Below are 24,616 nucleotides of genomic sequence, written 5' to 3'. Positions count from 1 at the left end.
GAGCTGTGGAGCATCTAAAGCAGGGGTGCCCAATCCCAGTCCTCGAGAGCTACCGTCCTGCAGCTTTTAGATGCATCCTTGTTCCGACACACCTGAATCAAATGAATGGCTTGTTATCAGGCCTTTGCCAAACTTGATGGCACGCTGAAGAGGTAATCAAACCATTTGATTCAGCTGTGTTGGAGTAGGGATGCATCTAAAAGCTGCAGGATTGTAGCTCTCTGGGATTGGGCACCCCTGATCTAAAGGTTTTTCATTGTCAACATAACGACCACGACAGACTGAAGCCTGCTCGTGTCGGTTATCTGCTCCTACAGGAATAGAATAAAATGAGAGGGAGACATTAAGCATCAGTGACCCGATGTAGCAGAATAAGCTATGGGAGACATCAGCGACGTATTAATCCTGCTCTTGTTGTGCACTGCCACTGTAGCTCAGATGACTGTGTGCACCCATTATTGTTTATGAGTAATAAGTTAAATTTATGCCTCTGATGAACCGGCATTATGTCATACCATGTCTAATGTGTAAGAACCACGTATTTTCCAGTCGTGACATTATGGTTTTGTTTCCTTTTTTCTATGTTTTTCCAGGGCAGGATGGGAAATTCAGAGAGCCAGTACAGCATTCAGGGTCCCAAAGGCACGAGCTTTATCTTCCCCGGGAAACAGAAGCCATATTCATTAAAGCTAGGCTCAGCCAAAGGTGATGCTCTGTCTCCTCATTCGTGGTGGAAAAATGCTCCAGTAGGCTCAGGGTACAAGGCCAGGTGCGTTGGCCGTGGCTGTCTGTCGCCTCCTAAAAGCCGACAGCCTTACTCTGCCCGGCTCTGTGACTACGTCTCCAAAGGAGTGAGGGGAACCTCAGCTCAGCACCGCTGGCATCGGTCGCCTGGATGTGGCATAAGGAAGCGGCACATGTCAGATGATGATAATCCATACGGGGTCGAACTCAACGGGCACGCCCTGAATGGAGATGATGACGAGCACGAGGTTTTAGGGGAACAGAGCAGCCCGCGGGTGGTGATCAAAAAGGACGGCACGCTCAGGGTGGAGTTCACCAACACCTCGGGGAATCCTCTCCACCTGGATGAGGCCACTGGCCCGGTCCAGCTCCTCAAGTTCTCCCCCAATGTGGAGTCTGCATCGACTCCCAGTCTGCCTGGGTCCAGTGGCAGCAGGCAGGATGGTCATCACAGCGCTCCGCCTCCAGCTTCTACTTCCTCCACAGCCAGAACCAGCAAAGGCAGCTCACTGAGCTCTGACGGCTCCTGGTACGACTCCCCCTGGGGGCCGAGCACAGAGCTCTGTGAGCAGGACCAGCCTTGCTCTGCCAGCAGAACATTAGCACACTCCCCCATTCACCAAATTGTCTCCTTTGCAGAACAGTCCCCCCCTTTGTCCATCACAGATCTGTACAAAGACCCCACAATGGCTGCTACTTTCCCCACAGCCAGGGACTTGTCCTCCCAGTTACACGAGCCTCCACCGGGCCAGAGGCCACACCGAGCGTCCTTTGCGTCCGTCCTGGACGTTCCTTTGGAAGAAGAGTGCCCAGAGCCCCGGCAGTACTCTTCGTACACCCTGCCCTGTCGCAGGCCCAAATCGCACACCGTCAGCGAGAACCTGGACCAGTACCGTGACCAGGAGCAACGGCAGGAACAGGCGGGGCCGGATTTCATCTTCCAGAAGAAAGACTCCATCAAAAACCGCATCAGACGCTTCAGTGACTGGACGGGCAGCCTCAGCCGCAAGAAGAGGAAGTCTCAGTCTCAGGTAAGCTGGCACAAGGTGACTTTGGGGATTACATAGATTTAATCACTACTCTTTAATGAATTACACTCTTTTATCACTCACAGGATGCATACAGGGCCATGCCTTGTATTTTTTAAGTTTAAAATCTTAGTGCATCTTCATAACTAGCCCGAGATGGGAGTGGTCATCAGACAGTTTCCCTCCTGGCAAGGTTTATGTGATTGCGGGCCACAGTGGTTGTCCTGGCATGGCTGGGAACCAACCACCGTCCTCTGGTCCTTCAGCAACACAACACCAGCTGTCTGAGGACAGGACGCAGCGGGGTGGCACAAAATGAAATCTGTAAGGCAGCCAGGGCTGGGTCTAGTTCTGGTGAGGAGGGAACAAGGATGGGAGTGACTTTTAATACAATGCCAAAGCATGGAGGATGCTCCGACGAAGAGAAGTGTGGGGCTGGTAATCGGATATCACGAATACTTTTACTGGGTGGGTAAATCTTAAGTATTATTGCACACTGATTGTTTTCTGGTAGTCGGTCAACGTACAGGACTTTTTCTTTACACGTTCAGCTCTTTCGTTTACAAGTGGGATCTATTAATCGTGTTACTGAAGATGTCCGTGGGAGGTGCATTGAATTTTGAGTGGACAGCTGATCATCGTGTAAGTAAAACGATACCTGTGCTGTGAGGAGAGCAGCCTGTCAGCGCGCTGCCTGCACGTGCTCGCAGGAACCGCCTGATTTTGGTTGTACAAACATCGGGTTTTTACTAGCTTTAATTTGACCTAAAACATTTGCTTAAACTGAGCCTGAACTCTCGTCCCTCCCTTCTTTGAGGGCTTGAAAGCAATTGTTCCTGCATTAATTCGTTTAGCTTTGCCTTGTAAAAGTTTTAAGAACGCTGTTTGGGTACTGCCAAGAGAATAGCTGTAAGCCTTTGAGAGGATCTGTAGAGTGAGACTAAATCCGAGCTGAAGATTTAACCCCACCCCTCCTCTAATGTTAATGAGTGACTTATGGTTGTTCTGGTTGTTGTGTTCAGATTTTCGGGTCTCCCCTCACGTTCCTCGGAGAATAAATCTGCTAATAGGGATTGGTGTTCAGTCGGTTGAGTCTAGGAGCAAAACGAAGAACAGAGAACAAATGAGAAGGCTTTTCCTTCTGTAAGCTGCTTCTCGTGCTGAAACGTCTGATTATTTTCAGTGAAATATGCAAGAAGCTTTGCTGTGACGCAGTTTTCTGACCCTGTGCTTACTCGACTCATTTTGAGTGTTATTTAAAAATGCCTCCTTCTAAAGCTGCTGCTTCGCATTATGCTGCGCTAATTTATGACCACGTGCTGGTGCAGGATAGATCTGGTCCAGTTTTGTTTCCTCATCCAGAAGTAAAATTCAAACAAGTGGACCAAGGTCTGGTAATCAATGCTGATTACGGGTAATTGTGTGAAGCAGATAAATACTTACAAAGTCTGCATTTTTGGTGCAGTTTGATATAAACTAATTGAACCAATCAGGCAAATTCACAAACGAGTCAGTGATTAATGCTCGGGGGTTTACTTTCTCCGTAATCAACGGGGCATGCAACAAGTTCTCGTTAAAGTCATTGAGCTGTTTAAAACTGTATTTCCTCTTTCCTTTGGGAGCCGTTTTGATGCCAAACTTCAGCGTGCAATATCTCTGCGGGCTGGTCACAGTGCCTCCTTTCAGCAGGTCATCAGCTCTGGTTCCCCTGGACTCGTGGGCTTAAAGGTCACATAGCGACCCTGATGCCAAAGACCAAGAATCTGCTTGTAATGAAAAGCAGATGGAGGACGGTGAGGAGAGGCTGGAGAGATTTGGGTTAAAGGAAGCTTGCCCTCTGCACAGTGTGCATCGACGGCTACTAACTAAACAACGGTGCATTTCATGGTTGCTACAAGAGGACGAAATGGTAAACAAAGCCTGTCCTCAAGTGAGCACCGAGTTCACCGGGTTCAGTCCTGCCGTGAAACTTAAACATGAACCCTTTGCTGCCTAGTTACAGGGCGCAGGGAGGCAGAACTGCATGCTAAATATGAAGAAGGGTGAGTGTGGATGCAGCGTGAAATGTGGATTAAGGACTGAGAAGACGCAGACGGGTTGGAGTGAAACACATTAATAAACAAAAGATGGAGACAGAGCTCTGTCGTGACGGCACGCCATGCGCGTCTGCACGCTGAGAGCGCTCCGCTCAGTTGCCAGGGGCAGAATCGATGCTCCAATCTAGTCAAGTGTAGGTAGGCTGTCATTAGGCATGAAAGGGTGCAATTCCATCAAGTGTTCATTTGGGGAATTGGGAAGCCACAGCAGACCTCAAATGACGTGAAATTGTCTGAGCCTGGAGGGTGCCAACCTCCCAGGTGCCATCACAGGAAATTTGTCCCACTTTTTCAGCCTAGGAAGAATTTAGAGACTGTAATGCAGACTTTGAAGTAGGTTCGAGTGGTTTGCCTCGATTTTTCAAAAGTTTCGCAGCGCCTTGGGGCTAATTGAAAGAAGCAGAGTTGATTTGTGTCCCGCTGTAAGCTCACGGGTACCTGCACAAGTCTGTACACCTGGGGGGCAAACATGCTGTGTTTTGCCTAAATGTGGATGGGAACAGTGCAGGTCTGAGCCAAGTTTGTAATCGACAGCCAGCCCCACACTTCCACTATAATCGAATCATTCCTGTTCTGATCTTCCTCCATTTGACCTTCTCACACTCTTCATTCACTTTCTCCACCTTTTGTGCCTCCTCAGGAACCCCGGTATAAGGACCTGAGTGATACCTTTGACAGTGGGGTGGATGGTCTGACTGCAGACACCAGCTCCCCCTCCCAGGTCTCCAGCCTCCTCTGGTTTCCTGGAGCCTCCAGGGCCCAATCTTCAGGAGCCATTCACCAAACGACCAACGATGCCCTTCGCCAGAACATCTACGAAAACTTCATGAGGGAGCTGGAGACGGGTACGGGGCAGGGAGGAGGTGAGAGAAGAGTGCCGTCCACTGGCACCGAGGAAGGCGAGAGCAGCAGTGAATCTGCCGAAGGCTCGCTCGAGCAGCTCGACATGCTGTTTGAAAAAGAGCAGGGGGTGGTTAGGCGGGCCGGCTGGCTTTCCTTCAAACCGCTCGTTACCCTGCACAAGGACAGGAAGCTGGAGCTAGTGACGCGGCGCAAGTGGAAGCAGTACTGGGTGACCCTGAAAGGTGAGCTCCTGTGTCCTGCCCTTGAAACTCAGACGAAGAATTCACACTTTGGGTTAGTTGGAAATATCAGAAGAGAAAATAAAATATATGAAGTGAGGCATTCTTGGCATTTTTCTGATTCTGTGCAGGATTTGTGCTTTTATGTCTCAATGTCACAGCAACAACTCCCATTCTGCTGAAGCTCATTGCTTAGATTGGTATTTTTCATGTTTTACAAGCACATTGTGTCTGCAGTAATCACAAGGTAAAAGCATTTCCTTCCTTTTCCAGGGTGCACATTGCTGTTCTATGAAACTTACAGTAAAGGCTCTCCAGAGCAGGAGCTGTCGCCCCGCTACGCCCTCCTGGCCGAGGACAGCATCGTCCAGGCTGTTCCTGAGCATCCAAAGAAGGAGAACGTGTTCTGCCTCAGCAACTCGTATGGAGACGTCTACCTCTTCCAGGTGAAGAGTCACCTGACACTGAAGACTCTGAAAGTCTTTGCACACACCCGCTGGTTTCTTTTGTCTCAAGCATGGCGCATAAGATGACCTTAGAGCACAAGTCTCATTTAAAAAGGGTTCAACTGATTTCTCATCCAGTCTCCTCTCAGGGGGAAAAGAGCACATTAACCTTGATTTAAGCAGGAGTCTTTCTGCTGCCTCCTTTATGATCTTTCTGAGATAAATGGTGCAGTAACTTTATCGTGCATGTAATGGAAATACTGGTCAGCGGTTTGAGCTCCTCGTTTCTGTATTTCCCTTCCAGGCCAGCAACCAGACCGACCTGGAAAACTGGGTGACGGCTCTCCACTCGGCAAGTGCCTCTCTGCTGGCCAAGCGCCAGGGGAAGGAGGATACGGTGCGCCTGCTGCGGAGCCAGGTCCGCGGCCTGCTGCAGAAGATCGACATGGATGGGAAGATGAAGAAGATGGCCGAGCTGCAGCTGACCGTAGTCAGCGATCCAAAGAACCGCAAAGCTATCGAAAACCAGGTGAGCAGGTGGCGATGATGTCTGCGGGGAGACATTAGCTACGAGGGCTCGCACACTTCCTGCCGTTGAGACAAATTCTCAGAGAAAATCTGCTTCGTTCGCAGCGGTGATAAACGGATTCGGTGGCGTAACGTGTGCTCTTTTCATGTTTCCGTTTTTAAACTCATCTGCGTGTCGTTACCCCGTATTATTCATGGTGAAACCACACGATGTGCCCTACTTCATTTTTCTGATTATTTCTTTTTTGGACTGCGGTGATGAGCCTGTGTTTCATTTTCGTGTGCGGGTGGGTGAAGTGGCCTAAATGCTTCAGTCCCCAAACGTGTCGCGAGGGGCCCAGGGGAGCAGCTCTCTCCCCGAACATGTGATTGGGATTCCAGATGTTTCCTGGTAATGGGCTCTCAACATGCATTATCCTCTCCCTCCTCCTCGCAGCCGGAGGGAGAATCCGAAGCACCCAGCGCTGTTTTAGCCTACATACAGCAGATCACAGAGGGCTGGAAAAAGCTCCAAACCTGTAGCTTAGCAGGAAGACAAACACTTTGACAGGAAATCAGTTTGTTTTGCAGCGTCAGGCTGTTGTTGTGGCTGACAGGATGGTCAGTCTCTTTCTTTTTTTGCACCACATTAGACACGAGGACCTGATAAAAGCTCACTGCAGGGTTGATCGGTGGAGATGTGACCGCCCAACTTTGTCCTCAGGTCTGTTTTCAATTAGCTAGTACGCCAAGACAAAAAGACGGACATGCTTGGAGTCAATGATGGGGTCAGGACCGGACTCTGATAAAGACGCCATGAGGCTGATGATAGATTTAAGGTTTTGGGGGAGTTGTTGAGCACCAACAGGGCACTACTTTGATGTCTCTGCCTACCCCACCTATGTCTGTGGTGCCAGTAGAGCATGTTTGAAGTCTACGCACACACACAGACACACACACAGACACAGACACGCACACAGAAACACACAGTGCAGTGAAGCAGCATTGAAGGATGTGTAGAGAGAGATCAGGCAGATGTTAAAGAGGGAAAATAAGAAAAGATGAGAATCTCTTAAGAGATAAGCTCTGAAATGGAAGTAAGTTGTGCAGATGTGACCAAACATGACTCGCTTTCTGCACTGACTCAAACCTGCTAGATGCATCAAGCATTAATACAAAAATTCTATTCATCAGTAACGCGCCCCAGCATGAGTCATCAAATCGAATTTTCTGCAGGACTATTTTAGGACGTCCCTGCACAAAGACGTGGATATTTGACTGTTGACAAACAGATCCGTGGCACATGAATCTGGAGCTCGCACAGATCTTGTCAGTGTGTTATACATAAAAAGGATTTTTCCAAAGCAGCGGCTCTACAGGTTTTGTCTTCGGTTTTGAGGAAAGAGCTTATCTGATTTCGTCGGCGATGCCTCCCACCCCTTTTAACGTCATCTTCAAACCGCTCAGTGGAAATGAAATTACGGTACACTGCGTTTTATACAATGACCCAAGAATAGCAGGATAAAAAAACCCAACTTGTGTTCAAGTAACAGCACGAGCTGCAGCAGACAGGAAGCTGTTTGACTCATCCTTTTAAGGGATGAGTATAGCAAATGTTCTCGCCATATAAATGGCACCTTCAGCCGCTGTTATGTGCACAGAAGTACCCACCTTTTAGTTATACTGACTACCGAGTCAAAATATTTTCCTTTAACTCGACTTTGACTTGATCTCCAGACTTTGTAAGATTCAGACAGGAACCTGTGGCTCTCAGGACGTTAGCCCAGCTCCCTGCACAGTTCCAGTTTCATACAAGCTTTTCTCAGAGCGGCGTGTCGGTCTCTCAGCAATTTCTGTGCAACCTTTGTGTTTAAGATGTTTGTGAAGTCACAGGGTTCATAAAACACCACCCTCGTGCCCTTTCTCAGTTTGCTCCTAATCCGAAAGAATGCCGTCAATGTGAGCGAGACCTAATGGGAGCGCGCCATAGGGTGCGTTATTGTAAATGAACTCGCAGTGCAGACGAGACCCATTAAAGTCAGTTTGTTATGGAGCGTTGTTTAACTGAGTGTTCTCATTAAAAATGGTCTCCAGCCAACAAAATAAGCACTTTCTTATAGCTTACATAGTGCAAACGGGGACGTGGGGAAGGCGGCTGTAAGTGTGTGTGTGGAGGTTTAACTGGTGGTCTGTGCAACATCATCAGCCTCTCAAGTCTTCCATAAAAAATGGGCATTTGAATTTACTACACACACACACACACACACACACACACACACACACACACACACACACACACACACACACACACACACACACACACACACTGCTCCATATGCAGTCATCCTTCACTATCAAACCTCCACAGGACTTATGCCTTTACCCTCCACCAACATCTGCAAGCAATCGCAGCTCACAGAAAAGCACCAGGCTGACCCTGGATCCCCCTCTTTGATTCCCCCCCACCCCTCAACTCCCTCCATTATTATTTCCCCCAGCGCTCTTCTGCTCGCTCGCCTACCAAACACCAATTTCAAATTCAGATCTTGTACCAAGCGCCGTCCTTCCTTTTCCCTCAGATCCAGCAGTGGGAGCAGAACCTGGAGAGATTCAACATGGATCTCTTCAGGATGCGCTGCTACCTCGCAAGTCTGCAGGGCGGAGAGCTGCCCAACCCGAAGAGCCTGCTCGCCATCGCCAGCCGCCCCACCAAAACCACCCTGGGACGCCTGGGGATTTTCTCCGTCTCCTCCTTTCATGCACTGGTAAGGAATAAAGAGACGCCTCTGAATCCACGCTTCTGAATGTGACGTTTTGATTTACTTGATGTCTAGCAGTAACCTTGAAAACTCTTTATTCAGTTTAAACTATAAAGCAGCGTGCAAACGCTCGCTTTGTGCATCACGGGAGGAAAATGGACTTAATTAAGATGGTTTGATTAGATGGAATTTTTGTTGAGAAAAATGATCACAGTGCTGATAAAGTGTATCTGTTCAGATCTGTTCCAGAGATGAAGCCACAGTCAGGAGGCGCTCCCTGTCCCTGACTCACAGACAGCGCAAAAGAGGCCTGTTCTCCTCCCTGAAAGGCCTCGACAACCTCACGAAGAGAGGCCGTGACAAGAGACCTTCTGTCTCACAGGTATTCACGAACACACAGACATCTGAAGATGTTTTAATATAATTCTGTGTTTAAATAAAGAATTAAACGTGTTAAACATTAATGCACTGATTCTTCTTTTTATCTTAAATCACACAAATTCACAAAAAACCCATCAAGGACTGTCTAACCTTAGCAGGAATTACACGCCCGTCTGTTAAGGTCACATTCTTGGCGTTTCTGTCATTTTGTTCTTGTAGCAGACTGAGGAGAAATTACTCTAATATTTTATTCTTTACTTCATGTTCCCGTCATGTTTGAAAGCCTGACAGCATCACTCACACAGATGATCCGGATTAGCATATGAGACCTAAAAGCCTCATACACGACATGAACATGCATGATTACAGGCAGTGTTCACGTCTACTGTACACGAGGAGAAAGAGTCCCGATGCTCACGCCTTCAGTGCACAGTGTGCACGTTCGTTAATGGAGCAACCTGAAAGCATGCTGGCTCGTCGCTCGCTCGCATGTGCAATGCCTTTGTTAATGTGAAAGAAATAGCTAGAGACTGTTTTAGTCACGCAGCGCTCTCCGCACATTTCCCCCTCCTCCCCCAGAGGAGTCTTTATTAAATGAAAAGCGCATAAGCTCACATCCCTCCTGCTTTCCTGTAAGGCTGAGTGCAAACCTCCCATCAACGTAAACACAAGGGAGCATTCCTCACCCAGGTGCATTTGGGGGGGTCTAAATCCTCTCAGGTTAGTAATTAGACTCATGCAAGCTGGTTATTTATTGATACAGAAATCCACCGCTCTGTGCCCTGCAGACATGGCCCTGGAGATGAGCCTTGGTGGTCTATTTTAAGCATCACCAAAGGAAACACTTGTGTAATTTTATGGACCCCCATTCATTAGTCGAGACTGTAATAAAGCAGAAGAATGTAACTTTGTGTTTCTTTGTGCCGTAATGCCAGCGTGGCGTCCTACGTTTTCCAAGCCAGCGCGGCTCAGAGCTCATCGTGTCTTCGGTAGGCGAGCCTCGACTCCTGACTGCGAGCAAAACGCCGCCTGTCCTGTTTCGCCTGCTTTCGTCAGGCTCATCTATCCCGCCACCTGCTCTGTGATATTTATGCTCGTGCATTTGCACACGTCTGTCACCGGCTAGGTATGCGTGTATGTGTTATTATTTTTCTGGGGGACTCCAGCCAGCCGGCCTAATGAGGCCCAGTTACATTTCACAGTGCAGGAGGCCGAGGTGGCGCTGCAGCACACGCATGAATTATTAAAAGCCATATGTGGTAGATGGCATTCTCCACTGTTTCCTCAGCCCCGCAGACACCAGCAGATGGTTGGTGTAAAGACGCTAAATATTAAACAGCCTCCCTTTATTCCCCCCCAGGTTTCCTCTTGCCCACGAGCTCTTTTTTAGTGTTTTCTGGTGTTTTTGTCTTTACTTAGAGGCTAATCATGAACAGTTAATAGCTGCTAAGCGCTCTGAGGGATTTTCAGAATGCTGGGGTTTCCTGGACATCTGCTATTTTCCTTAATCTTTTTCCCAGAGCGAGGGGGTCAGTGCGGCGCGAGTTTCGGTTTTCTGTGATTCTCTGTGGGAAATTTAACTGTCACCGTTACAAACATGACATCATCGGCTCCTTCGCTATTTCCTCAAGTTGGGCTGATGAGTGCTACGTCTTCATGCGCTTCTCAGGTTCTCCCAAACGTGCCATCTCCAAGGGTTTCTCTCCATCTACCAGTTTAAAAGCACTCTCTTAGATCCTTAATTTATTCCATCTCTTAAACCGTGCGGTTCCCTAATTTCTATCACCATTTGTTGTCCCTCTCCCCCTCCAACCGCCCCCATTTTTCAGAGCGTAAACATCAGAGCTGGCGGTGCTTCTCCCACAGTTTCCATACTGACTCATGTGTGTTGACTAAGCCTAAATCCCATTTACCACTTTGATGGCGCACTCCACAACCTTGCCCCAAAGTCATCCCCCCTGCTCTCCCGTTTTCTCTCATCCGCCTTAGCGGAGCTCTGGATATAGAAAGGAGCCGGCCGCCAGTCATTTGTGGGAAGTAGGCCAGAAAGGTCCGAGGATTTGTGGAAGAGTTGTTAAAGCTTTCTAAAATAAGCCGGCTTTTTTAGTGAAGCTGCACCGTTTACAGCTATTTTATATACGTCCCTGTGCTGTGGAGAGACCCAAAGTCTTATTAGCAGAACAAGAGCTGGAAGTTTCTTTGTGATTGTAAAGACATTTTCTTGGTCCTGCAGACCCTCTAAGTCTGCTTGAGCTCTTTAATTTGACAGCAAAAACAAACACCTTGGAGTTCGTGTCAGAGCTTTTTGGGGGGCAAAATACTGAATTAAATTTGCCGGCTGTGCGGCTTGTCATGTCTCTGCTGACAAACTGTCAGAGCACAGCCTGATAACTGCAGTCCATTTGAGCGAGGACTCGAGTCACGCCCTCATAACGGATAGCTCTGTCACCGCCATATTATAGAGTTGTTGAAACCCTCTGAGGCTGCAGGGTTAGCAACACGCCTCCCAATCACAGACAGGCTGAGAACTTTGTGGATGTGGAGACGGATAGGTGGGAGCTGCCCCCCCCCGTGCTTTCACACACCCCCCTCCCCCCTTTGATCTCTCTGCTACACAGAAACCACTCAGTGTCCACACACACACATTTCCTCCACTCGCTCACACACTGCACATTTCCACCAATGCACCTTCAAAGGCCTCAGACCCTGTTTGGAAGCAGAATCAAAGCGCTGCACTCACCATGCGTAGTTTTTAATTAACTGCATAAAAGCACCGTGTGTGTTTAATATGTGTGTTGCTTAGATGGCTAGGTGCTAATGGCTCATGAGTCAGTCAGCGTGGTGCCCCTCTGTCTGTACTTCTTACTGTCTGTCTCTGGGTTTCAGGTCTTTGAAAGCGATGCTGGAGGCCAGTCGTGCGCCCTGCCTCCCAGGAGCACCGAGGTGAGTCACACTTTTCAGTAACTTATTTTTTAAATAATCTCCTAAAAACTCCCCCACCATCTGTCGCGGGCATCCTGTTGCACAGTTTCATGTGTACTATTATTAGTTTCAGTTGGAAGTAGCTGCAGTCGAAACGGGTCTGCTGCTACTTTGACCTCTGGCGTCTTTCGTGGCTTTGATAGTTCGCTGTGTAAAGATATTTGAACACGCTGGGCGTGTGTATGTGGGGATCACAAGGCGCATGTGTCCGCCTGAGTATATTACACGTCCAGGATCAAAGCAGCGATTCCTTTCATGCTGATCTGCAGGTGTCTGCAAGACAAATGGAGAGCATATCTAACAGGAGGGATGGAGCTCTGTGAAAAACCGGCGTGAACAGGGGTCCAATTCACGCCATAATTGAGTTAAAGGGTGGTGTGGTATGTGAATGTGTATGTGTGTGTATGGGCGAAGCGTTGGATGACTGACAAGTGTGAATTCAGGCCATCTGAGCAGCCAGACTTTAAAACGCCAGCGTTTGCTGGTTATTGAGGGCTGAAATTGTAAAATAGCAGCGCGAGCGTGAGGTGCTCACCTCGCCGGCTCCAACCTCCACACTTTCTTCTCTTTTTAATCCCTATTTCAGTTTAAAACTGCCAACATGAATATAAATAGAATCCAAATACGCCACCTATTATAATCCCATCTCTGCATTTCGTTGTTCCCTTTTTATTTCATTGTTTTGGTGTTGTTATGTTTTTGGACTACATGCTGTAGTTTTCAGTCAGATACAGGAGCCAGATTTTAAGCTTTTATAAGCTAGGCTAGGCTAAAGTTAGCGAGCAGCTCATTTAGACCGAAACACACAGCTAAACATTGGTGGTAACTGCTTGGTGAAGTGGTGACAGTATCAGATTAGTGCAGCAGTAATGAGCCAGTCCATCCTCCTCCTGATGGCTCCAGCAAGCCGAAATATTTCCTGCGTGATGAAATGTGGCACTGACAGATGGGCATAATGGATAGCGTTAGACAGAGGAGGAATGGCGTTGTAAAGATCAGTGTTTCACAGGATGCAGTGATTCATAGTATTAGTCTGTGGTCAATGTGGCAAGCGTTAAAACGGCCCTCATTAAGGGCCAAGAAAGGGACTCGGAGCAGGAAGCGTGCTGGGGAAACAACGCTGGCTTTCATGCATGTCGCTGGAAGCTTCTCTGCTCTTTTCACTCCCTAAAATCTCTCAGATTTGGACGTAAATGAGGAAAGCAGCTCATCGCAGGGATCCGTTTTGTTTTTCGGGGGGATTAAGGCTTCACGGTGTGGGAAGTTAGAAAAGAGAGAGGTTAGCGCAGCCGCATTGATTTTTGTCAACATACACAGTTCTTCATTTCTGTCTTGATGACTTTGCACCTATTGTGCTGCTTTGGACTCAAAGCCCCCGAATTACTCTAATAAGCACTCATCCTGCACTAATCCTTTGAAGTGAAGTCAAGTGAAGGGTGTGCGTCGCTCTTGTGCTTCCTGGCGTTGCTGTGTTTGTGCATGTCATGTCCTCTCTGTGTGGGTCTTTTCCATCCAGCTTTTTCTGCAGGTTGCGTTCTGTTGGTGAAGTAAACATCTGTATGGGCTCGAGCTGCCACAGCTGGAGATGCCTTGGTATCGTGTGAGGTTAAAACTCACATGGCAGAGCTTGGCTCCTTAAATCCTCCGTCCAGCGTCTCCTTCCAGCAGTGGAAAACGGCATAGGGATGATTTTGTTTTGCTGTGGATTAAGACTCCTGAGCGGAGCGAGCGGATATGTTTTGACTGCTGGAGAAAAACTCCTTGCTACTTATTTTTATGTTACTAAAACAGCTTTGCTTTAACTTCATTTATGCATTTTCACACTCCATCCATCCTGACGCTTTATTCGTAAATAAGGTCGGTACCTTCCTCCTGGGGAAACTCCCAAAAGCCGTTTAATCAAACCAAAGCACTTCAGCTGCTGCTTTTTGAAATAAAAGAGCAGCGCTCCTTCTCTGCGCTTCCTTGTCCTAGTTTGAAGGTCGCTTCTGTCCGCTAAGTGGTTCTTTATGAAGATAAGGACAGAATTATGAGCCCGCCCACCCCAGCACAGTTTATTTATGTTTGCACATAATCAAAGAATTATAATCTGATAAAAACAGAAATTGTGAGGGTCAATATTATTAGACCTCTGAAAAACTGACCTTTAATTGAGCCACAGCACAAATCACGACTGACCAATGATATGCTTTAATTTTTTAATGCGCAAACATGGCAAAATCCAGCATTTTTACACACAGTATAAACCTCAGCAAGGATGTGAGCTGAGTCTAGAGTTGAGATGCTGAAAAATCAGGACATAAAAAGTTATCATTGTGTTTCCAAGTTTTATGTGCAAAGTAAAATAATGTAAATATCTAAAGTGAAACTGGGATATTTGGAACAGCTGGGTTTAAAACATTGTTGCTCTGTTTTACAGGAAGTAGGAAATACAAAAAAAAAGAAACTTTCATTCTAATATTTCGGTCCTTATTAGCAGAAAGGCTGAAGGTTGGAACGCACATTAAGGTTTGCCTTCCGCATCAGTGTCCTCTTCACCTCATACTACATTTATGTTTCATTTTCCTGCATGGTGCAGTCCACAAATGAATAGCAAAGAACTGAAACTGCAGACTTGGAGGCGACGTATATCAGGTGCTTCTCACCTGGCTGCAGGCTGCTCCAGTGCATGCTGAAGGTCACATCGTTATCACGCTAACAGAACCATATTATCTTCAAAAAGCACAGGAGTGATTCAAATGACCCCCTCACAGCGACCGAGCCTTAAGGTGCTCGCCTGAAATCTCGCGAACAGCATCGAGGAAAAGGGCGACCTCGAAAGAGTCCCGCGCTCACGGAGAGTGCAGACTCATCTACATCCTCAGTGCCCAAAGTGTCCCTACAGGGGCCACATTACATCTCAAGGGTTAGCCACACAGATGGCTGGGTCGCTAGTGGACAGTGCAGGTTTTGGTTGCCTTGGTAACCCTGACAAATATCATGTGTGGCATCAGGTCCTCTCATTGGTAGTTGTTTCAGACTGAGAAAAGTGTAACTCTGGACCCGGCCACTTCGCGTTGCCAGCGGTTATTTTGAAGACGCTTTCACATTCTTACAACTTGACCAAAAGAGCTCAGGGCGAATAATGCAGAGCCGTGAGATGATGAAGACTCAGCTGGTCAGCTGCAGCCATGTTTGGTTTATTAGGGAGACCAACAAGGGTCTGCTCGTGAAAGAGAGAGTAAAATGAAACGTGTGTTTGCCTTCTTCAGGTATAAAATTCAGGTTAAGAAACAGTCAGTAGTGTTATGAGTGGAAACTGGTGTCATTATGCTGTGAAGGAGGGGACTGCTGGGTGGAGCTTTAAGGAAATACGGAGTAATACCCTTTAAATAGACCTGATAGGTAATTTTCAGCCTTTTCCTATCTGTTTGAGGAACTACTGCAATATTTGTGTTACAAAGTTGCTAAGTGGAACAGAGAGGGTTTTTTCTGTTATTTTCCTGCAGCAGCAGTCATCACTAAACGTCCGTTACTCCACTCTGTTCTATCTTTAGAAGCTCGGGTGGAGGACCGCTCGCTTCGAAATAATTTCCACACTGGAGGGGAAACGCTGAAGCACTGGCTCGAATGATCTGGCTGAACGCAAACATAAATAGCACGCGCACACTCGCCACAAAGGGCACTTGTTGAAGTCCAGCGCGTGTCTGGCAGCGGCTCATGGAGCGTTGGCCAGGCAACCGTCGGCCCGTTAGAACGCTCTGACCATGAATGAGTGTTCAGTGTTAGTCTGATCAGGACGACAGAATTTATAGTTTTGCCGTCACGCCGGGACACAAACGGGACACTTATGCAACCATGTCAGCTTTTTTTTTCCATCCTCAGGTTGTGAGCGTGACCTCACATCTATAAAGGTGCAGACAGAAGTGGGCGTTGAAGCAGCACCTTGTGTTCCTTCATGCAAACAGGTTAGGGAAACATTTTTAGGAGGAACACAGGTGGCTCTTTTTTTATTTCTTGGCTAGTCAAAAGGACATTAAGGTGGAAATGAGGCAAATGTTTGTGTGCCTGTGTTTATCAGCGCCAAAGTGTGTGTGTGTGTGTGTGTGTGTGTGTGTGTGTGTGTGTGCGTGTGGCAAACTCCGAATCAGAGCGTCGAGCTCGTCCCTTTAGGCCTTTTGTCTGGCAGGAAAAAAAAGGTCTTTTTCCTCTTGAGGTGATTCATCAGGCAGCTCGCCTCTGGACTGGATGAAAAGCTCACATGCACGGCAGACAGAAAGCCTCAGACAGGCACACACTCACACACCACGCTCTATTTTATCATGCCATAATGCATCTGAAACAGCAGTATATATCCCAACCTATTCACTAAAGCAATTATCCCTCTTAGTCTCATGTCTCAGTTTAACCAGCACGTTTCATATCGTCTGTGTCAGAAGTGCTGAATCACAGGCTTCTTCCACCCGCGTTTCACTACATTTGCTGCGACTGAGCCGTCCCTCGTGATCCAGAGCTCTGATAATTGTGGTCTCGGGCTGCACCGTGGCGTCTCCCACAGCCCCGCAGCTCCCCATCGCAGCTGTGGCGTTTTTCCTCCAGAGACACCGAGTCGCGACCAAAACCCCTAAATGGCCGCCTGTGAGGCCAACCCGCCCCCACCTTAATACCCCGCTCACTCTTAATCCCGCAAATAATGCAGCACATAATTACCTCCTGAAAGTTTGAGTGATTCCGATATAAATTGTCCCCCCGTACTTCACCTCAGTCCAAATGACTCCTGTGGTTGTTTTAGAAGAAAAAGTCCGGGAGAACTGCGGCGATATCATCGGTACGTCTAGACCCGGCGCTCGACCCTTGCCAGTCCCTTTGTGTACACGGTCATTATGATGACTATTATATGGAGCAACTGCCGTCTGTGATGTCAGATGAATTTCTGAAAGGCTAATTGTATGACATCTTTGCTCTGCCGCTTGATCCTCAGCCAAGCATTTAGACTAATGGACCTGTATTGATTTGTGTGTTGTTGCTCAAAGTCTCCTCTCTCTCTCCTCTCTTTGTTTACCTCCCTCTCCCCCGTACTCTCTTTCCTCTCTGCTCCATCTAACCGTCCTCACCCACCTCCTGCTGTATCCTGCCTTCATGCCCCTCTCTGCACCCACACAGAGGCTGGACGTGCTGACGAGTATATACTCCATGTCGCCCCCCGAGGGCGGTCTTTGGGACAGCGTCAGCAGTGCCACAGATGCGCTGATGTGTGTCTACATGCCAGACGGCCTGACGGTCCAAGTTCCCATCAGAAGAGACCAGGCAGCTGCCGACCTTCTCCGTGCAGCGTGCAAGGTGGAGTTTCAAAGAAATGATGCCATTTGACACAAATCAGACGATAATATTGCTGACCTGTGAATGTTTTAGCAAAAAAAACATTTGAATGTTTCATATATGCAAAACTTCTTAGCTCCATCAAGGACAGCCTCGTTAATGTCACATAATCTGGTCTGAATCAGCTGTAGCAGCAGATTTGATTGCATTATGTCCCCGAGGGTTTGAAACAACACCTATTCATTACACACTTCACACAGCCCCCCTGAATGGCTGCAGATGCATGGGCTCTATGGGCTCACACATGCAAAAACAACACGTATGCAGTTTCTTAGGCTGAGCTTTTTTTTTTTTTTGTTTACTGCAAATTTCCCATCACTACATGGAAAGTCTGAATAATTCACACCTCTGGCCACATAGCAGCTGTGTGGCGAAGCACTGGTGCGAAAATATGTGGGATGATTTTTGTGCGTGCCGTCTGCTAAGCATTTACTGGCTCCTGTGTAAACAGGTGAAACAGCTGGACCCGGGCGCGCACTGCCTCCGGCTGCACAGGCGAGCGGGGCAGCACGTGGAGGTTCGATACGTGGCTCCCGGAGAGCTCCTCCGCGATGTGGTGAGAAGGGGAAACACGCATGATCCCACACGAACACGCGGTGCTCTTCATTTATCCGCTCTTTCTATAACGTGTATCGATTTGTTTAATATCGCCCCGCAGGTCAACGATCAGTTGGAGGTGGTCCCGGCTAATGTGTTTACGCTGCACATGAGCAGGCAGAGCGGCAGCGGAGACTTTGGTGAGTCGGGCACGTTTGGGCGAATCGTGTTTGTAGTTTTATGTCGTGATCCTTTATGTAATCCTCCTGTTGAATCCTCCTGGCAGGTTTTGCAGTAACAGGATACGCAGACAGCCAGAAGAACAGCAGGGTTTTTGTCAGTGAAGTGCTTCCTGATGGCCTGGCCTTCAATGAAGGTGCCGATCTAGAAATGACCAATAAGAGCGTCATGTTTGAGATCGGCGTGGCTTTTCTGACACGAGTTTGCCGGTGTGTGCAGGTCTGCGTCCTGGCGATGAGATCCTGGTCCTGAATGGTCGGTGCGTCCCCGGTCTGGACCTGGCATTGATCCAAACGCTGTTTGCTGAACAAACCGTGCACCTGAGCCTGAGGCGGGAGGGCCCCATGCTGCCACCTGTGACCTCTGACCATCTGGCCCCTCCCACTAAACACAGCCAGGAAGTTCGAAGTAAACACCACCGAGCCAAGTCGTCCTCAGGTGCTTTAATCAGACGCAGACGTACAGTTGAACACACACACACACACTCATGGAGATGGAGTCATTATCGGGCATTAGCTTCACTTACTGCAAACAGCTAACAGTAGAAGAGAAAGTGATGCTGGTATTGAAACCTTATGTGAGACAAATGGTGGCACAAGTTGAAGGTGACACGTACAGTTTCACTTTAACAGTTCTCAGTAGTTATGAATGTGCAAATATAACTTCTGCTAAAAACGTTCGGTGTCATTGTGCAGAACTCGGAAACCACAAAGTTCCACTTTTTCTTTCCTCTTTTTCTACAGTCGCTTCTTTTCTTTTGTAATCCATCATCTAGGTAGTGTTATTGTTGTGAAATCCGAGAAGCCATGCTTTGTGAGAATTTGCTATTTATTTGAACCTCAAAGTTATTAGCGGTGAGCTATTGCTCACATTACCAGTAAGCGCTGGGAGTTCTGTCACCCCCGTCACTACGTTTCCGTTTCAGTTAATAGCTCCACTTCCTCGAGTTAAACGAGTAGAAAGGGGAAAAAATGCTCCAGATGATGTTTCACAGCTCTGTGTGTTCTGGAGGAGAGGAAGGGCCGGGAGGGGCTTTTGACCGCAGAGGGCTCATTACTGCTGTCAATGTATAGAGTGCTGTCAGCCTGGTTTAGTCTCACGGTGCAGACGAGGTGTCAGAACAGAGCAGGGCATCCGTGTCACTGGACGCGCACAGCTGATCCCCAGCTGGAAGAGAAAAATATCTGATTGTTGTTCAGCTCTTGATTTCAAGGTAAGGAACATTAAAATAAAGAAATAGTATGGCTGATGTTATTTTGAGTGATATGTAATAAAACTGCAGTCATTGCAAGACAAAAGAAGAAGTTGTGTCGCAGTAGTGTGTTAATGCAGTGGCGGATGTCCTAAAACTGTCAGTTTGGTATATTTTTCCTAGTTAGAAGCTCCTGGTTAACAGACCTGGAGAAGAATTTGCAGTTTGCAAAACCTCCTTTAAGATGTGCATATCGTTTTGTGTCTCTTTTATTGCATTTTATTGCACAAAAACAGTCTTGAGTGTCATCTTAATGATAATAATTCATTAGCGTTTCCTCCACTGCGGCCGTAATTGAACACAAAGGGATTAATGACTTGAAGACCTCATTACTGCAAATGGTGCGATCAAAGCGCCTGCAGTTTTCCCGCTCCGTCTCTAGAGGGCACATGATCCCAGGCAGGCTGATAAGGAGGCAGGGAGGTAAATGCCCTCAGTGGGGGAATTAACACTTGTCTGACATGAATTACAAAAGGATTTCACCATGGCGTTCCTAGAAGGAAGACGTCTGTCATCTGGCCTTCATTCAGCAAATGTACGCGACGAGAGAAGCGACAGCAGATGATTAGATATATTTAGAAATTGCGGCCTAGCTATCAGACATTGGCTGATGATGATTGCCGGCTTAAAAAAATGCCAAGTTCGGCTCAATGGGAGGTCCAGAAGTTTTCTTTTGTTTCCCGCCGACACGTTGGCCTGCCTCCCAGTCGACAGTCAGAAATCGAGTCTTGCATGTGCCAGCTGCGAGAGAGCATGTCCTCCAGACCTGGAATTTTAACCAGAAAGAGGCTGAAAAATTATTTTCAAAACACTGTTTATCTGTTAGTGTCATGCTGTAATGATGCAAATATAAATATTATTTGCAGACATTTTTCAGGCTGGACTAGCAGCAAACTTTATCTCCAGAGTTGTTGTTTTTTTCCCGTCGAGCAAGGAAAGAGATAACGGAGTCTTTAATTAGGATTTCCAGGCGTGTGCTTTTTGCTTTTCTGGGTAACTTGCTGCCCTCGCTGTTTTTAGCTCAGAGACATATTTAAGTTGTGTACACGACAAAGTCGCCCACAGTGATTTCAGACTGACTCTCGTCTGCATTGTTTGTGCTTTGTGGGTTAGAAGAAGGATGCGCTTAAAACACCATCAAACACAAATAGACACATGCTGACTCTCTGTCTCTCCACAATCTCTCTTTCCAGATGTTTGTACTGCAGCTGGCGGTGGCGAATCTCTGTACGTAGGACTGGAGGATGGTCGCTCCCACTGCGAGCACAGGCCTGTTCAGCACAGCAAGGTAGGAGGGGCCCGAGTGCAAAAAAGACGTGTAGACATCACACTGTGTGCCTGTCTTTCCTCCCAGGTCTGTGTGAGTGAAACTGTGCGTGTTGTGTTTGTGCCCACTCTCAGCAGAAGCTGCGGGGCTGTCAGAAAGCAGACTGGCACCAATCCTCAGCATTACCATAATTAGGATACTCAATCGTAGCCACCGGTATAAACACAGCTTATTACTGTCACGCAGACGGCATGCAGGCTGAGAGAGGAGGCTGTGTCACACTCCCACTGCCTCCTGCACAAACACACACTCACATGTGTGTACATGCACATGAGGACAAGCAGGCCTGGGGGCAAAGCCAAATCCCTCTGAAGAGAACGCTTCTCCTGTCATTCACTTAACCGTGCACATGCACCATTTTATTAAGAGCTACCCTGTTTGTTACATGCAGACTTTTCCTTCTCCTGATGCATTTGTTAGCTGTAAGAGTCCTGTTTTTGTTCTAAGCACGCTACAGTTAATGCAACACTTCCTTTCAGGCCAGTTTAGAGAAATATCTCATATCTGTAAATGTGCCAAACAGTTGTCCCTTATGAATTATGGCAGATTGTGCGCCTATTTCTGTCCCATCGGTCGCTCAATATCTACTCAGGTTTTTGATATGTAAACCAACTTTATTGAAGTCATTAAACTGCGAGCCTGTTCCGCTGGGAATTACGCTTCAGTGATGTGATAATGTATTACGGGAAAATCTGTGTGCTGGTGTTTATTGAGGGCAGTAATGAGTGTGTGTGGTCACAGCAAAAAGCCATGTGTTAATGACGCAGCCATGGCTGGAAGTGTAAAAGTATTCGTGCATATTCACCTCCTCTTGCATCATTCGGCTAATATTTAATGCCCTTCAAAGCTGTGTACAGTCGCCGTTACTGCAATTGTGAGTGCATGTTTGGGAATTTGCTCATTATGTAACATAGACTAAATGAAAAAGGGAGCAGGCGTCATTGATACCAACACAGGCGACATATTTAAAAAACTGTTAATCGCTGTAGCTGCCACGTGGTTCGGAGTTTGACCCGAGGTCAGCCGGGAGGTGGACTCCTGCTGTCGTCTCCTCTCTGTTCGTCTCTTTTTGTTTGCCCGGCGACGTGAGTCAGTCCTGTCGCTGGGATCTGCACTGCACCACTGCTGCTCAGCTCCCTGCCGTTTCTGTTTTCCTGAGGAACGAATGGAAGATGGGAAGGTGTGCGGCTATGCGCGAGAGAGGGAGGTTTATGAGTGTGTGCGTCTGTGTCACTTGTGCCACTGGATGTGTGCACATTTGACACGAAAAAGGAGAAAAGGGCTCTCCCTTTGCATCGGTGAGAATCAACCACTGTGAAGGAAATTAAAAAGAAATAAAATACAGGGTGAGATATTGGTGCTGGTAAATCAGATTTTTGCTGCTGCGCACAGCAGGATTTAATCAACGCACAGCCATCAGTTTGTTCTCCAGGGCGTGGAGAAAGAAATCGAGTCACCGGGTAGAAAACCGGCCGTGCATCAGCATACAGCTGCACACGTGCGTGCACACGGTGCTCGCACAGTCGATAGAGATTGATGGAAGGGAAGGACCAATTTCAAGCCTCTTGTCATACATGCGATCAGCTGCATCAACCTGACTGACCGTTTTTGATTAATTAGTCTATTGCATTCCAATTTGTGCTTATTACACAGATGTGTGTGTGTGTGTGTGTGTTTGAGCTGAAACGCTTACCAGGCAAAGTTAACGGCTTTGTTTACCGTCGAGTTAATGATTGTGTCTATTATTTAATGAAACGTTTGGATGTAGAGCGCCATTGCAATTGGTTTAACACAGTGTTGTTGAACCATAATGAGCTTAGCCACTCAGCAGACGAAGTGAACTAAAGTGGTCTGAAAGACGTGAGCGGAGCCTCCATTGGGATTTCTTTGCTTGCGGGTCATCAGCAGATTCTCGTACATCGTCCGTTCAGTTTCTTCTGCTTGCAGAGGATTGCAGGTAGGAGGCGGAGCCTATCCCAGCTCTCACAGGACAACCAATCTGCCGCAGAAAACCGTTGACACCTACAGTCAATAGAGAATGACCTAACCCCACTGGAGAACATCCAAACTCCACACAGAAAGGCGCCGGACTGCATGTGATGCGTCGGCGCTAACCGCCGCGCTGCTGCGTTTGAACATAAGCATCTATAGAATGCTGTGCAATCCCATTAGACAGATGGAAGGATGTGGGAAGTAATCTGGTTTCACTGCATGACACCAGTCCGCATGCAAGTGATTGATTAAAATCATTTAAATTCGAGTTTCCCAAGTTTGTTCTGAGGGTTTAATCGACTTCTTTCAATGACTAAACACTTATTGGGAAAACTGTGGTTAATATAATCAATAAGGAAATGAGCCAGTCAGTGCAGCTTTGAGCTCAGGTGTATATGCATCCTTGTATATGAACAAGCCTCGGTTTGATGGTAAACTATTGCAGATGCCAATTTGCGTGGCATAATAAATTCTGCGGTTTATGTTTGATGCAATGCAAAGCAAAGCAGACAGTCATCTTTTGCATTAAACCAAAGGTTAAACAGCGGACAGACGTATTAAGCTTCTTTGCGTTTGTCCAGACTGAACATTTCACTAAGAGCATTTGAATGGACTTATGAAGCGCACTATGACTGGAGCCATGCTCTGTCTGGCTGTCAGTACAGAGAGATTTGGCTTGATTTGGGCAGCGATGTTATTAAGTTGAGTAATAAGCAGGCTCCACTTCTGTTGGTCTCATCTTTACTCTTCAGCGCTTCTCTCGGGACTCAGGCGTCACCTGTCTGCGGGCTGGAGGAGTCTGAGGTGTTTTAATATGTTTTAAAAGCCTGTGAGGAGGATGTTTCAGTTCTCCCCTCTTATCATGGATCCCAAACTTCAAAACGTTGGCACATGCCTGCAGATATGAGGTTGTATCCCCTCTAAACTTGAGCAGACGTGTGTGTGAGGGGTGGGTAGGTGTGGGTGGTGTGGGTAATTTGGGGAAGTGCTTGTGTGTTATGACTAAGCCCATCAGCCGCCATCTGGCCATGAGCATGCTAATAATCTAGGCTTACTGCTGTCAGCACAGTTAATGCTAGCCTTCCCCTGCTCAGTCCGCTCCACAGTAAGAACTTCCAGACGTGGAGATAAAAACTGAGTGACGGAGGAAGCAACGGGGATCCCGATGCACAATGACCCAGATCTGGCTAGTGTGGCCATGGCAGTAGCAGAAAAGGATGAGGATCCCCGGCCGTGCCTCTGCCTCACCATCTTATTTGAGCTGCTTCAGAGGGGCCGGTCGCTGGTCCAGGCCCTGCACGCAGTCGCAGCCATGTGCTGCTGCTGGTTCTGGCCGTCTGGCTGCAAAGCAGAGGAAAAATCCCCGTTCTTAGGATCTGCGCTTCTCAGCCTGGGACGGCTCCTGAAAGACAAGCTGGCCTGCGTGGCCCAGGACCTGACCGCCTGCTTGTCCTGCCAGAGAGACTCCAAAGAAGACAAACAGCCGGTAACTGTGGGCGGATGGGCTCGTGGTTTTCTGTGTGGGGCTGGGACGGCCGATAGTACAGACGCTTCACACTTTAAGCTGCAAAGTTTCACACATCCAGCCCACACCCCTCTGTGTGCAGTAAAAATAATTCAAGAAATGCAAGCATGGAGTATTTTTACTGTCAGAGGCTTTTAGCAGTAATGAAACCACGTGTGCTTGCAGCTCTGTTTTAGGCTCATGGTGACGGCAGGTGGAAAGTAAAGAGTCATAGTGTGTCTTCCCAGCATTAATGCTATGATGTTATCTCAGCTGTGTACTTGTTAATAAGTAGTTGCTGTCTTTGTTGCTGTATCGTGGATCCTTTGCTTCCGATTCACACACAGTCTTTTCTGGATCGGATGCGGTCTAGAGAATGAT

The 24,616-nt window shown here is 47.6% G+C and overlaps 1 protein-coding gene across 3 annotated transcripts in view; it reads left to right on the top strand.

The window, feature by feature from the left end:
* Positions 1-24,616, top strand: part of tiam2a (TIAM Rac1 associated GEF 2a) — an 86,570-nt gene that overhangs the window by 43,790 nt on the left and 18,164 nt on the right. For all 3 annotated transcript variants that reach the window (XM_039603717.1, XM_031752951.2, XM_039603718.1), the window contains exons 3-15: positions 594-1,775; positions 4,509-4,953; positions 5,224-5,396; positions 5,701-5,925; positions 8,483-8,668; positions 8,901-9,044; positions 11,930-11,986; positions 17,168-17,344; positions 17,835-17,939; positions 18,042-18,120; positions 18,207-18,296; positions 18,380-18,598; positions 20,606-20,700. In XM_039603717.1, the coding sequence (XP_039459651.1) occupies positions 600-1,775; positions 4,509-4,953; positions 5,224-5,396; positions 5,701-5,925; positions 8,483-8,668; positions 8,901-9,044; positions 11,930-11,986; positions 17,168-17,344; positions 17,835-17,939; positions 18,042-18,120; positions 18,207-18,296; positions 18,380-18,598; positions 20,606-20,700 (3,171 nt within the window). In that variant the 5' untranslated portion in view covers positions 594-599. The remainder of the gene's footprint in view (positions 1-593; positions 1,776-4,508; positions 4,954-5,223; positions 5,397-5,700; positions 5,926-8,482; positions 8,669-8,900; positions 9,045-11,929; positions 11,987-17,167; positions 17,345-17,834; positions 17,940-18,041; positions 18,121-18,206; positions 18,297-18,379; positions 18,599-20,605; positions 20,701-24,616) is intronic.

The sequence above is a fragment of the Oreochromis aureus genome, linkage group 19 (assembly GCF_013358895.1).
Source record: "Oreochromis aureus strain Israel breed Guangdong linkage group 19, ZZ_aureus, whole genome shotgun sequence".
NCBI classification, from domain to species: Eukaryota; Metazoa; Chordata; class Actinopteri; order Cichliformes; family Cichlidae; genus Oreochromis; species Oreochromis aureus.
This window is presented reverse-complemented; position numbering and strand designations above follow the sequence as displayed.